The sequence below is a fragment of the Echinococcus granulosus genome, assembly GCF_000524195.1.
Source record: "Echinococcus granulosus chromosome Unknown EG_S00008, whole genome shotgun sequence".
In the NCBI taxonomy this organism is placed as follows: Eukaryota; Metazoa; Platyhelminthes; class Cestoda; order Cyclophyllidea; family Taeniidae; genus Echinococcus; species Echinococcus granulosus.
Genome location: NW_020170388.1, coordinates 214564 through 229532, shown reverse-complemented (window position 1 = coordinate 229532; position 14969 = coordinate 214564). Strand labels below are relative to the sequence as shown.

Below are 14969 nucleotides of genomic sequence, written 5' to 3'. Positions count from 1 at the left end.
GAGGCGTCAATTCTGCAGATTATGGCTTTGTAGTGTCGTGAGACAACCGTGAAGATGAAAGGGTAATACATGGTCAGAATATGTATTGTCATCGTAGAGAAGGGCTGGGAGCTACTGACATAGCCTAAAGGCAGAGCTCAAAGTGCCCACGTGACCAGAAAATGAGTTTTACAAACAATAAAAGTATTAGACTTTCATGGACTGACTTCGATTCATTTGCATTCAGTTCCGCCGCATTGCTAATCAACATACAGGACTTGAGGGCTGATGCAGTTTTCAAGCCTTAAAGCCTTTCTATTGGGACACTCATCTTATATTCATTATCCTCCCTTGGTAACGCTTTAACACAGGCTCGGACAACTAAATTTAGCTTGTTATTGGAGGTGAAAGCGCTACAGCTACAAAAGTCCAAACCTGGAATGTTTGATGTTATTTTAAGCGTTTTATCACCTCCGAGTAAATGGTCTTGAGTCCTCACGCGGTTTGTTAAAATGTTTGCATTAATGGTCACCACTACAACTCATCTGGGCGGTAATAGATGCGGGCATTTTTAGCCTTTTTAAAAATATTTCAAAGTCTTCCAGTACTCCTCGAGTTCATTCAACCTTCCTCAATTAGACCATTCAAGTCGATTACATGTACCTTTTATCATAGGGTAATAAACTAGTGTAACCCATTGAGACGAGATAAGACCTCGTACTAGGGCAGTATATGTATTTCCAAGTTACAGAAGAGCTGGAGGGGAGGGCAGTCGGCATGGCCTCCAGGCCATGCCGTCCAGTGGAAGGACAATGGCTATGCTCTTCAGTGCCCGCGTCACCAGAACGGCGAGTTGAACAAACAATCGGGATAGGGCATTGCCTCCTCATCTTTTAAGCATCGTCCCCAGCGCTACCCTCGGTCAGCCTCCCCCATCGTTCATCGCAAAGTAGTCCATGCTGTAAGAAAAGCACCCACCAACCAATCTCACCAGTCATCAAATGCTCGCGTAACTGAGAAGATATATAACCATAATTTCACCAGTCCTCAATGCCATTTTTTGCATCTGAAGGTTTGTCCTGTTTGGGATTTTTATTGGTGGGGAGAGAAAGGGTTAACCGTTCAGAATTTTTATCACTGGTCTTAAGAACACTACCCTCAAAGCAGGCTCACATTAGTAATGGTTTGGGTTTAAAATGGATTCGTGGCGACAAGGTCTCGCTTCTATTCATTCTTGCCACTTTATTCTCACTTCAGCGCTGTTCAGGAGGGTCGGACGACAAGTAACGCAGAGGCCCGTGTCATTAATGCGGATTCGTGCCTAAAGAGAAATCGCTGTATCCATCACTCGGACGTGGTTTTTGAGCCTGCATCTTTGTCTAGTTCTGAATGCCTGAAGACAGTTCTCCAGACTAGATCCCTTTTGAAGTCTGCTTGCTCACTTTGGATAGTGAAACTAATTCCTCCACTCCCTTTCCGTACTTTGTCAACTGGTTTCAAATAATCCCATGTTGTTGAAGATCGGAATCTATGTCACGTACATCACCGCCGGAGTCAACTTCCAGCTCCTCATCCTCCTCTTCAATCTCAGCTAGAGTCTCCATTCTGCCTGTTTACATTTAAACCGTCTACACTGTTTTGTAGAAGAGAGGAAAAAGTAGCTTGCCCACTCAATAATGACACTACAGAGGCACCTTTTAGGTAACTAAGGTACAGGGACAATGCAGCATTCGATGCCTAGGGTCATTGGATGGCAACGGTGAACAATTAATGATTCCCAAATTTTGATTTCTAAATATTTTGGACGGCATACCAAATGTAACCTGGAAATTTGTTTTTCTTTAAAAGCCAAAAAATAACTTGAAAGAGAAATTGACCATCTCCTTTTTTACATTCTAAGTGGTTACTTTTGCCCATGGGAGGGGAAAAACGCCTCCTCTCCATGTGTCGGTAAATAAAACCTGTGGCGGGCAATTGTCGCAGTACTGCTGAGAGCTCTTTTATGAGACAAAGAGGGTTCTACGAATGGGGCGCATATAATTTGCGATAATATAAGTGGGAAGAATGGTCTCGCTGTTGGGTATTTTTGAAGTTAATTTGCTTTCTGCCTAGATAAACGGGAACTATAAAGCACATTCAGTCAAGACCATTTTTTTTCGCATCTACTGTGAGGATTTTAGGGGAATAGCGAACGCCGCAACTACCAGACATTAATAAGCTTTTTTGACTAATCAACTACTACTTATAAATTTAGGGATACAATTACACTTAGACCAAGAGTTTTTCCCAAAGCTGTAATAAAGCGGAAATTGTATTGTTGACGTAGAGGAGGACTGAGAGGCTACTAACACGCCGCCGACCGGAAGTACAGAGGCGAAGCCCTAATTGACTGAGAGATTAAAACGCAAAATTAAACAATCAGAGTATTACATGGCTGTTCTTGCCTCTTGACCATCGTCCCCGGGGCGCCCTTTGGTCAACCTCGCGAGTCCGCCCATCACAGCGTAGTCGGTGCTGTCAAAAATACACCAATGAGAAGATATTCGACTTCAAGGTCACTGACCCTTCTAGCGATTCCACTAGATCTAAAGTTTCCTCCTGTTTGGAAATTGTATTGGGGAAAGGGGAAAATGTGCTGACCATCGCAAACATCCATCGCTAGTAGTAAGAAGTTCGGCCCGAAAGCGGAATCACTTAACAAAAGACGAGATTTAAAATAAATTCATGCGGATAAGGCTTCACGTCAAATCTTTCTTGCCACTTTATTCTCACTCCAGTGCTGCCTAGTCACATCTACTTCTATTCTATCCAGCCAGTAGAAAGATGGAGGAGGTGTTACCTGCTCACCCTCTTGAAATCTTTGCACAAGTGCAGTAGAGAGCTCCATAATTAGCATTTCAGATGATTCACAACTAGTGTCTCTTCAATTGTGAATAGCATTCCAGCAGAATACATGACGGGGGTGGTTGTCGGAGGTAGACGTCATTGTCAACCCTTCTATCGAGAGTTTTCACCTTCTTCCATCAAGTAGTAATTGAAATCAGGGTAGTTGTCCTTCAAGATTGCTGCTGCCATTGTAATACCCAAAGGCTTTTCTGAAGACCTACAGAGGGGCAGAGAGGCCACTGGCATGGTTGGGTGGCTATGCCGCCGAGCGAAAGCGTAATAGCGGAGTCGTAGATGCCCTGGTAATCCGAATGCACAGTAAAACAAAAGCCCACCTCCCGTATTCTTCGTAGTATTTAAAAATAATCCAGCTTAAATGAGGGAAGAGCGTTTGGCATTTAGCTTGTGGTGTGTGGACTCAGGAAGGGTAAACTGGGTAGTCACATGAATGTACCGCTGGAAGTGGCAGTACCAATGATGACCTGTTTTAGGGATCATCTAAAAAAATGTTCTTCTCAGTCAAATAATTTTGTAAATATGACATATTATTCATGTATTACTGGATAGAGTAAGTCAATTAGGCCTACACGAGAGGAGGCAAAGTCCTCCGTCTTCTTGTAGCATCTAATCATTCATTCTAAAAACGTTACTGCAAGACTTTGACAGTTTGTTTAACGCTGTATTTGATTACGTTAGCAATTAACTCGGCACCAATTGTACTTTTGCTCGGTTACGTGGTCTTCGAGCCATGCCAGTGGCCTTAAATCTTCTCTACGTCAGGAATGTGCCTTCTGTCATTCAACTGTGCCTTCTCACGACTTCGGAGGAGCCGGGGTGTTGCATTGCCACTTAAGTGTTCCCCATCACCTATCAAATTGAATTACTTAATGCGTGGCAATCATTTTTGCTAAGAAATATGAATTCTCTTTAAAAAAAAGCAGAGCAAAATAAAGCAGCATTTTTTGAAATGGATCAACAATATATTGAGATTTAAGGTTTAAAGTTAAGTCTATTTCCAAGTGTACCATCCTTGAGAGGTGTACCAGTGCGATTCTAGCCGAATAACTTCAAGCCAGTAGTATTTGAAAACTTTTTTGTGGCATTGCTTTACTCGAATCTGTGACTTAAAAACAGAAATCTTGGTAGAGGAATATGAGGGCAGTTTTACACCCCACACGCACACACACACACACACCGTTGAATGGCGTGGTAATACAGATTGTGTAAAACTGTAGATGAAAATGAAAATGCTATTAAGTTCTCACAAAACTCTCTAGTTATAAAGGGAGAGAGAGAGAGTATTCGCCTATAGTAGGCTCCGTGTTGCTCTCCTCCACCTCGGCATTCATACCCGTGGAACGAGCATACGGGTCAGACAAGGACATGCTCTGTCCTGTAAACATAATAGAAGGGGTACAGTTATCACGGTTAGACGCGTTTAGACTACGTCACCTTCTCAAGTGCCGATGGCGTCCTTTCTGTCATGAAATTTGTATTTTCTGACCGAATCTTGCCTAAAAAGTACATTCCAACAAAAATGTATAACTGTGGCGCGCCGAAGCGTCCTTGAAGACGAAGAAAGACACAATGCTCGGACAGATCGTACATTGTCGACATGGAGAGGGGGTTGGGGTCTACTGGTGTGGTCCGGTGGCTAAACCTCCCTACAGAGTTTCAATGATGGAGCTCCAAAGAAGCATTACCAAAACCAAGAACCGAAACAAACAATCAATGTATCACCCTGCACCACCTTCGATGGGGTTGTGATTACGCGGTCGAAATGGTTTCAATGTCAGTTTAAAAAGCCAAAACTGACCATTTTTGTCAACTTTTTTGTGGGAAAAGGAAGAACAGCAGACAGTTTGTTTAAACGCAACCACACAAAGTCTCGCAATTCACAAACCGGCGTGAACGCTCTCATGATGTGATTCCACTAGTTCCGCAATTAACAATGTGATGCAGTCGAATCACACCGAATGCACGCTTAAATCATGACTGTTTATGGTTTTCTGAAGCTAAGGTCCTTGAACATGCATCGCTTGTGTAAGTCCTTGTAAGCATCACCGCTTTTCACTAGTCGCGTCTCTTTCTCTGTCCAAATTTTGGAGTTTGTATAATTTCAAAGTTTGCATGGGTGCCTAGATATGCCAAGATAACGGAGCCGCAAGAAGTGTATTCGCCCACAATCTACAACGACCTGTCCATGAGAATTATCACCTTAAAGTTCAACTTAAAATAATTAACATTATTTGTAAAACACTAAATATATGTTGGACTCTTCGTTTTGGCTTCACAGGCACGTAAAGCTCGGCCATTGTACCTCCACTCGGTGACTTGGACCCCAACTCTTCTCTTCGTCGGTAATACCTATCCTACCCTAGTAATATGAGTTCCCTCTACCTCAGGAAAGACTCGGGACGCTACATTGGTATCAACGGAAAGTAAACCTGATCATAAAGGAAAACTACCCCGATTTTCATTACAGAATGTCAAACTTTAACGTGATGGAGGAGGGATATGGGCTGTGAATGGGACAATCTGTGATAACGCCTAACAGAACGGTTGAAAGTGACGTTCACTTTTGGCAAGTACCCTATTCTCGTATCCTCCAGGGCTCCTATTAACAAATGAGGGGACACTAGCCTTGAACCATCGGGAAAAGTTCGCAGTAGAGCTGTCTACGGTTTCAAAGTGAAGATGTTAATGAAGTGAAAGTGCTACACCTCCTTCACCTCTCTGCTAGTTGTAGAGAATCCAAATAGGTAGTTACACGGCTAGGTAGCACTGAAATTAGAACGAATTCGTGAAGTGGGACAGACACGAAACCCCATTATCATGAAACTGTTTAAAGCCCCGTCCTCTACTAAGTGACCCAGCTTTTGGGCCAGTGCTCTCACCTCTAGAGAGATAAGCAGCTCATTTCTCTCCCCTCAGATCTAATAAAGTTGGCAAAAGGAATCAGTGACTCGGCGGTCAGATACCTTTTTTGTTACATGTAAATTTGATAACTGATACTGTTGGTTTGTGGATGTTTTTTCCTACAACACCGGCTTCGCTGATATGGCCTACATGGGAGGTCAACTAAGGGGAGGGCCGAGATGGGGCTCTAGAGAAGAGGAGACAATATAATACCCTGGCTATTTCTTCACCCCTTCGTTTTCCTACTTTCGCTGAGGAACATGGCCTCCAGGTCATACCAGCAGCTTCCCACCATGCCCTTCCGTACGTTGACAATACACCTTCTCTTCTGGTATTGTAGCTTCTTTCTTCTTCGGAAAAGAATTGGAGTGCTGCATGCCATATCTTAAATGAGGGTGATGGGATGTTTTTATTGACTATCGCCCATTGTGTAAGATTTGTTTTGGCTTTTCCCTATTCTCATTGTTTGTAGAGTGAAGGGAGCGGTATAAGGAGCCTAAACTTTTTTAAAGCCTCGAAGGGGAAGATTTATTCCATCTCCAGGACATCATCGTAGATATACGTCCATAAAATGCAGTATAATAGATGCATTTCTCATTGTTTTTATTTGATTCAAAGTAGCACTTGGATAATAGCTAAAAGGTACGTAATGGGGCACAAAGGTCGTGGCAAATTGTCCTTCGAACTGAGTGTTGATGCTTGAGTCACACTGATTGTTATTTGAGGTTAATATGACAGCACAAAAGATGTGTGACTCTTTAAATGAGGTGGAGTTCAGTTCTTGCTTTAACTCGCTAAACAAGTGCATGATGCGAAAAAATCCCGCAAGTTTGTGGCACCCTCACAGACATTACGAGCTACTTTTGCGTTTAAGTTGACCAGGAGGATGACAAACGGCTTCACCTCGTCACCTTCTACCTTCCCTCTGATTTACGCATTGGCAGAAAAAAAAGGTGGAATTGGCAGGGGGAGGAGAAGCATTGGTGCTGGAGATTATAGGAGGGAAAAGCAATTATTTTTGACTCCATTTAATGATTTAAATGCGCATATTGTTTGCTTTAATGCTTTCTTTGTCGCTGTAACCTCTATTGGGCTGGCTTTTAGGAGTGTGGTGAATTTTCATGCCTTCACAGGATTTTCTGACCCTTGCTTATGCCACCACAAAGGTGAATAAATCAGCTCCAAGCCAGTAAAATATTTTAATCACCATTCCATTTACATAAAAGTGGATGATTGAGTGAGTGAGTAAGTGGGTGACTGAGTAAGTAGGTGAGATCAAGCTATTTCTTATCTCTTACCCCAATCTGTGTCTGATAGATGTTTCTTCCACTTCATACAACCTTGACGATGTTAAATCACCTTTAGGCGCCTCTGCTACAGTCTAAAAGCCCAATTTTGGGAAGGCGAGATATTAGAAACCTAAGGCAAATTTTCATTGGCCAATTAAAGTGGCGTTTTGTGGGTTTGGTCTCTGCCGAAATTCTTTTGAAACTGATATAATTATTTCGTTAATTAAAATTGTGTTAGCTAATTTAGGATAATTTATCAAAGTAGTCTCATAAATGACTAATAAATTTATAGAACGACCTCCGTGTCGAAATAAGGGCAGCTGTAATACCAGCGCAAAGGCGAATTCGCCATAATTTTGGTTCCTATGTTATCAATGCGCATAGGTGTAGTTACCAATCAAAATCTGCTTTTTATAACCTTTGAAGTATTATCGCCTTCCTCTAACAAAAATTTCAACTGGAGGTCGGGTTTAAATAGCCTTATATTCCCACATTTTTGAAAGCCCCTTGGTGGGATTGTAACCGGTGTAAACCATCAGTGAATCTAGAATGCAGCCGACTTCAACTCTACTCGACAACGACCTACAGTTTATAGTTATTTTAATTATCAGGAACAAATGCATGTTTTGCATGCAGAAGATCATCTTGCCTTTGAAGGTTCAACCGTGCTACTTGATTGTTACGATGATGTGCACATTGTGGCGCATGTCACGTCTACATAGCTCGATCCCGGAGGTAAATCTTCTTTGTGCCACTTGTCAGCCACTTTCACTGATCTTCGACGTCACAGACAAATGAAAAACTGCTTGTTTGAGCCTAGTGATCAACAATTCGAAACAATTTGTCACTTTAGTTCTAGCTAATTGACAATAAAATGGTGTTTGACCTCACAAGGCACAATTTAATGACCGCGCATGGATATTGCGATTATCTCTAAGGCCAAGGCCCTATCAACAGCTCCGGCAACATATTTGACGTTGCACGTGCTCATTTGAGGGTTGTCATGAGAGAATCTACCACCAATGGTTGATCACAAGACTTCGAAATGCCTTTTGAACTAGGCTGGTTCGAGCTTCATCCGTCCTTATAGAAAAAATCTCATAGAACTGTCCTGGCAGCATGGACACCAAACAGGCTCCCACGAAAAGTCTCCAATCAATGTAACTCATGGAATTACTTACCAGAATGTTTCACTAAAATCAACAATCCCCGTTTTTTGAGCATTTCACCATTTTTACGCTTTTATTCGAATTCTGAAACGCTTACGCAATCACCAAAAGTACTAACATTCCATTATAGCTTTTGCTGCCTGTTTTTAATAAACGAATTCCCCCGTGAGAACTTATCAGCTTCATATCACCAGCGTAAAAACATCCAACAAAGGTATCTTCATAACAGTACCTGTTTCGCAATCAAAAAGGTAACGCTGAGACCTTGGAAAATGTGGGAGATCCGCAGCCTAGTTGAAACAGTTGTTGGACTTACGAGGGAGGGAGAGAAAAACCCGTGTTATGGGAAAGGCTATTAATTTCGTCACATAGTGCAGTTAATGTAGTTTTTGTCATAGAGTCGAATGAAAAATACTGCTAAATGAAAGTGACTCTTAAATTGACCTTATTTTTAATTAGTGGTCTAATTTAATGAAGCACAGTTAATACTTTTGCTGAGCCTGCTGCTCACGTAAATTGTTTCCTCCCGTTGAAATTGAATAAGATGTTATTTAATTGGGTTTTAGCCTAGCAAGCAGTTGTGCCGATGCATTATTCATCGCTGCTATTTGCCTTCTGACGGCTTAAACTGACGTTATATTGATGCTACATTAAGCATTTATGTGCTTTTCGTGGAATTAATTATGTGGTCCTATTGAGTTTTGCCTGTAATAAAAAAATCTAGAATTCATTTGACATGATGTCAAAAAATAATATAACTTTAAAATAGTGAAAATAAAAGGTCAGTATTTGTACCTTGCAACTATTAGATGACTTCTAAATTGCAGTTGATTTTGTGAAGTGATTTCGGGGCGCCAGTCATAAGATTCTCCCACCATAAAATCAGTAATCGATAGCTAGTGGGGTCGATCCACTACTCGCGAAATGTGATAGGCTAACCATGCACCAATCAGGTTAATTGTTCAATAACTATCATTGATTCGCTAAAGGTGAGAAGCGCAAGGTGACTTTGGTTACTCGGAGCGTCGCCATAAGGTGAACTTTGGCTCCCAAAAAGGTGGAGGTTTGATGGTCTTCAGATCACGTGAAAAAGCCTTGGAAGATCTGTGCATAATCCATCCCCACCGAACCAAGCTAATCAAAGCGCATACATGCCCACGTATTCAAGCCTTCACATTACACGCCGGGTGCACGCCACCCTCTAGAGTGCAGTGCATGAATGTGCTATGAGGTGTTTCTATGCCTGCACTTTCTAGTTGACCTGAGGGTCGTTTGTGATTGCAGTGAATGTATCTCTCACAGCTATTTCATGCACCCCGTCTGAGTGTGCTCAAGCTAGTTCAAGAGTGAAGGCGAAGCCTCTGATCACGCAATGAAGTGATGCGTGTCTAGCCTAAACGCCAAGGTCACCGAACTCCTTGAGGAATTTAAAATCGTTTCGTGCACATATTAGAAAAGGATTAGGAAAAGAACGCAAGGTGGTGATTGTATGATCATTCGGCATTTGACACTAAAATGGAATCATTCAAACGGCTGTCAACTCGATTAGAAGGACCCGGGGATGGTGACATAGAACCTTTCCGAGTTTAAGTCCAAGTGGAGTCTTACCTCACCATCTGATGGCCTTCGTGTGAAGTGGTCTCATTGCGCTTTGTGAGCGGTTCATGATAGACTCTTGTGTGATGAATCAGGCGGCTAGGCATCGTTTACTTTGAGAGTACTTAGCACAATTCCTAGTTGCGGATTACTCGTAGGACTTTTCTTCAAGAGAGAAGATACTTATCGGTGGGATGTGGCGAAATTCATTTCTATGGTTCGCTTAACACTGCGTTAAATTATGTGTGAACCTAAGTCCCCGCAGATTGTACTTCCACCCGGTCAGCGTGGCCTTCGGACCTTGCCGGTAACCTGTCAGCCCTTCTGTACGTCAGTAGTATACCTCCTGTCATGGTGCTGTAACTTCTTACGACTTCAGGTAGGATTCATTTGGAAATTTTCAGCGTACTCGGAGCAACATACAGACCCGATTTGCCACATTCGAAGAACAATTTGCATGAATCCAAATGATGTGCTACTCCCTACCGAATTCCATCGTGGAAAGCCGATGTTGAGGTGGACAACTCCAAACGTTAATGAAGATGTGGTTACTTGATATATTATAAGCTAAGGATTTAAATGAGAAAAGTGGTTCTGGTGAACGACAATGACCTTGAAACCTGACCGGTCTCGTGAGGCACCCAAGCTGCAACCAAGGCAGACCAGATCACCATGAGTCGTAGTGAAAGCAGTGCATCCTTTTGGAACTTGGAGCCTGAAGTCTAAAATGCCTCTCCACCTAAAGTCAGACCGTTCAACTGCCGGAGTAGTGAAGCGCATAACGAAGAGTTGGTACCACAACCTATGTGAACCAGGGACAGGCCTCCAAGCCAGAAGCTATCCACACAGCTGTTCTTCTTCAGATCCGGATTGCTAAAAACACGCTATCACCCATCTCTGCAGACGTAAAATGCTAGCACCCTACTCAGTAACAAAGCAACCATTTAATAGTCTTAGTGACTTCTGTTACACCATGGACTTCCCTCTGAGGCCAGGCAGATCTCCTGGCTCTGCCATGCATGGACGAGGATAGTGAATACACACTTTCAGGTTTCTTATAATCAAATAAAACTTTTCCGATGACCAGACCATCCTTTAAGATTTAGGCCTCTCCACCACGTTAAAATCCAGATTAACCGAGTACAACTAAGAAAAAAAACATTTCAAACTCAAACCCGAGAGAGTGTCTACAGCGGCACACCACCACTACTGCAAAGATCTTGGCTTGAGTAAGGCAGTAAAGAGATAAAGAGGAAATTGATACTTTCCCATTTTGCATATAGAGCCGGAAACCTGAAGGATCAGAGATGGAAGGAGGACGAGGAGGACAACAATGTCTTCTTCTGGCTGCTTCTTTGTGCGGCACACCAAAGCTTTCCCCTTCTGCCGTCGTCTCCGTGCGTGCACGTGATCTGGTGCATTTGTGCGTAACTAAAGGGAAGTGGGGTGATGAACAGGAGGGGGCCGAGTGGCTGAAAGCCATCACAGGAAGTGTGAAAAAGAAACAGAACAATATACACGGTAAGAGGAAACCAGGATGAGTGATTTCGTGCGATAAATACGCCAGACAGTGTGCGCACGACAGAAAGACACAAGGGGAGAGGGTGAACCTAAGAGGGGAGAGAGAGGATGACCTAGAGCTTCCCGGCACCGAATCCGTCATCGCCCATGACAGCAGCAGTGGTGTTCGAGGAGGGCAGCAACTTCGTCGGCCCTGCAGCAACTCCCCCTCCCCCGACGACGGGCATGTTGTGCGCTACGGCATTGGAGTGTTGTTGAATAGCGGAGGACTTCTGGCGGAGAAGGGTCCAATCAAAGACAAAGTCCCAATTGAAAGCAAGAGCCTTGAAGAGCGCGCGGAAGTTGCTCCGATAGAGGGTGTAGTCAGGCGTAGCATCAAAATTCAGATTGCGCACATGTGTCAGATAGAGCGCGAACTCGGGCGGAAAACCGCGGCACAGAGACTCTATCGAGGTGGACACCTTCTTCTCATGAATGCGCTCATACTTTTGCTTTTTTGTGTTCGCCTTCAAGACAAATCGAGAGGACGCTTCAAAAAGGGAGCAAGAAATGACACCTTAACAGGAACGGGGGGGGGGGGCTAATTTCGAATTAGGGTCGATCACAAACGTATTAGGAGGCAAAATTCAGGTATCATAGTGGATAAAGGTCTTTAAGCGGGTAGTCATTTGTATAAAGATGAAACCACAGCCAGTCGGTGATTTAATGAACGGAGTGAATGCACTACTCTCGCCTTAGATACCGCAATTCTTAAACAAAAAACAACATTGGGAGAGCAATCGCAAAATGTGTATGGCCTTTGGTACAACAATTAAAAGGGCGGTTACATGTGCATAGAGGAACCCATTAGTCAGCGATTTTCAAATTGGAGATGAGGGCCAGTATAACACAAATTAACAGCTAATTTCGCTAAAAGCAATACGACTGTTAAATGTATGGATAAATTTGAAAGCCCTAGGATGAGAATACAGTGGGAAGTGAATTAAGGACCAAAGCCGACGGCAGATTGCCCAAAGGTAAAAACACATTGCCTCTTCCAAAACGATCATTAAACATGAATATCAATAATATTCAATGTTGGGTGGAGCAGAGAAAACGTGTCTAGCTGTTACAGTGGAGAGATAACTCCAAACACATGATACATCCCTAAGATAAGAGACTACTGTCACCTAGTTGATGAATGAACTGTGTAGAAACTACGAAGCACGATAGCTGACAACGTGTGTAGATGGATTGGAAGGAATTAAAGAACCCTCTAATTGTTACCTCGGTCTAAAACTAACACTCACTTCAAAAACAAGCTGTTGCCTCTACTTTAAGCAGTGACATGATACTGGAATATGGAGGAAATCGGTTTCAGACGCTACAGCTGAACATGCTACAACTTCACCAAAGGCAGATTTACATTCAACCAACGAACGAATGAATTACGCGGATTTGTGGTCCACAAACGTGAAGCAGAACCCTTGACTGTGAATGTTGCACAGGATGCACATTAGTTATTTAAACACGGATTGGGAGGATGAGTGATCTAATTACATAAAGCCGCAATGGAAAGCCGAAATCCTCGCCAGATGTGACTTCGCTAAGGGAAGAAATGGATTTCACACAAAGCGCAACGTTCAACAAATCGGTTTGCGGGAACAACAGCTTTTACTTCCAGAAAAAGGTGGTACTATTTGCTTTCGACATCGATATATTAGAATAATGCTTTAAAATATATTTAAACCGTTAGTACCCGTCGACATTAAGCTTAAAAAGCGAGCAACAGACATGACTATTAAAGAAGGCAATTTGTATGCCGTAGAGGCGTAATTAAAAATTCGACCTTCGTGAGATGAATAGGAACCCATAACGCAACCCCAATTACTACATTTGTGTAATGCATCTGCTACGTAATGTTGAACCACCGGCTTTAATTGTACTGTTGACATACCAGGTCTCACAGGGAAAATTTTTGGGAGAAAAATTACCAAAAAAATGATTTTAGGCATTCTGGCTATTTGTGGAAACACCTGAGTACTGACATTTCAACAAAGTTCCTAAGCATCAGATCTGAACTTCATGTAGAAAAAAACTATCTCAGAGAAAGGAGACTCTAGCGTCCATTCACAACCATTCATGAATGAATTGTGATTTAGTAGGATACCTCTCCCTTATAATTAAGCTAGAAGGAAAGGGTAGCGAGTGATCACGAGAACCGGAAAACTTGTTTTACACGTTTAGGCACACACACACACACACGATCATGACATGTGATTGGCAGCAAGTGTATGCATACCCCTCAGCACTTGTCTACGAAGTAAGGAACATTGGAGCCGCGCAAGTGGGCCAACTAATGCAAATACGACTGTGGGTGTGCGATTACATAATTGTAGAGGAAGCAGAGAAAAGTTTGTACCTATATCTGCCTTCAATGTCGCTAATTTCAATCAAATACCTCCAAAATGGAATTTGCAGTGCAGCATCAATGGATGGTTAACATTTAACGATGCCTACGGGTGCGTAGGGCAGTTAAGGACAGTGTACAGGTCAAAGCTATTTACGCAGAATATCAAAATTAAATAACGTCAGTAAGTGACTTAAACGACGAAAGTGCCACTTAGTCTGGACTCGAAAAAAACTCACGCGGAGGCCTTGCCAAGGGAGAGATCCACAGAGGAAATACATGAGTACATAGCCTAGAGACTCTAGATCATCTCGACGAGACTGTTCAATTCCAGCATGAGCGTTGATGCTGGCATAACGAGCAGTGCCTGTTAGAGCCTTATTCTCTTTGTAACTTATGTGGCGGTGGGTTCTTCCATCCCTGTTAAAGAGCAACGAAATGAAACACAGAAATTGTTACGAAGAAAAAGAGAGTAAGGAATAGACATAGATGAAGAAACACACCTGAACTTTTTGGCTAAACCAAAGTCGATGATAAAGAGCTTATTGCAGTGTTTACCAATGCCCATCAGGAAGTTGTCCGGTTTAATGTCTCGATGAATGAAGTGACGAGCGTGAATGAACTCCAGACGCCAGAGCATCTGGTCAACAAGCATTAAAACTGTCTTCATTGTAAAGCATCGACCGCAGAAATTAAAGAGCTCTTCCAAACTTGGTCCTAACAAATCCATGACCAAAGCATGATAGGCATCATTTACACCATCAAGACCGAAGTATTGGATGTGGGGAAGGCCGGGTGTGTCCTAGCACATAAAAAGTATTCGGAAAAGTGACCTACCGCAAGCAACCGGTACACCCTGCTCTCAAAAAATAACTGTGGATGTCTGGCTGAGACCTTTTCTAACTTAACAGCAACCTCTTCACCAGTTTCAATATTAATTCCGAGGAAAATTTCACCAAAAGAACCGCTTCCGATTTTTCGCACAAGCTTCCACTTGCCATTCACAACGAAATCTGACGTTGGTCTTGCATAGGAATCACCACTCTTAAAAAAACATTAGCGCTAAAACAAAGGGAACCAACCTTATCCGTAACCGGCATCTTTTGGGTCACCAAGCAAAAGTTGTAGTAGTTCCTAGTGTCGACTAAAACAAAGCTTTAAAACCCAAACAACTGATAAAATTTTTAAGCTATTTAACTTAGATAAAAGCCTAAAAGAAAA

General features: G+C 42.7%; 1 protein-coding gene across 1 annotated transcript; it reads right to left on the bottom strand. All coding sequences in view use genetic code 11, as the record gives it.

Annotated features, from left to right (window-relative positions):
• Nucleotides 1-11472: 11472 nt before the first annotated feature.
• On the bottom strand, nt 11473-14848 carry EGR_01929 (Casein kinase I isoform alpha; the record flags this gene model as incomplete). The annotated part of the gene is made up of 5 exons (XM_024491178.1): nt 11473-11888; nt 13942-14168; nt 14252-14550; nt 14586-14792; nt 14831-14848. The coding sequence occupies 5 exons, from the start codon at nt 14846-14848 to the stop codon at nt 11473-11475; spliced, it is 1167 nt and encodes a 388-aa protein (XP_024354321.1).
• Nucleotides 14849-14969: the final 121 nt, after the last annotated feature.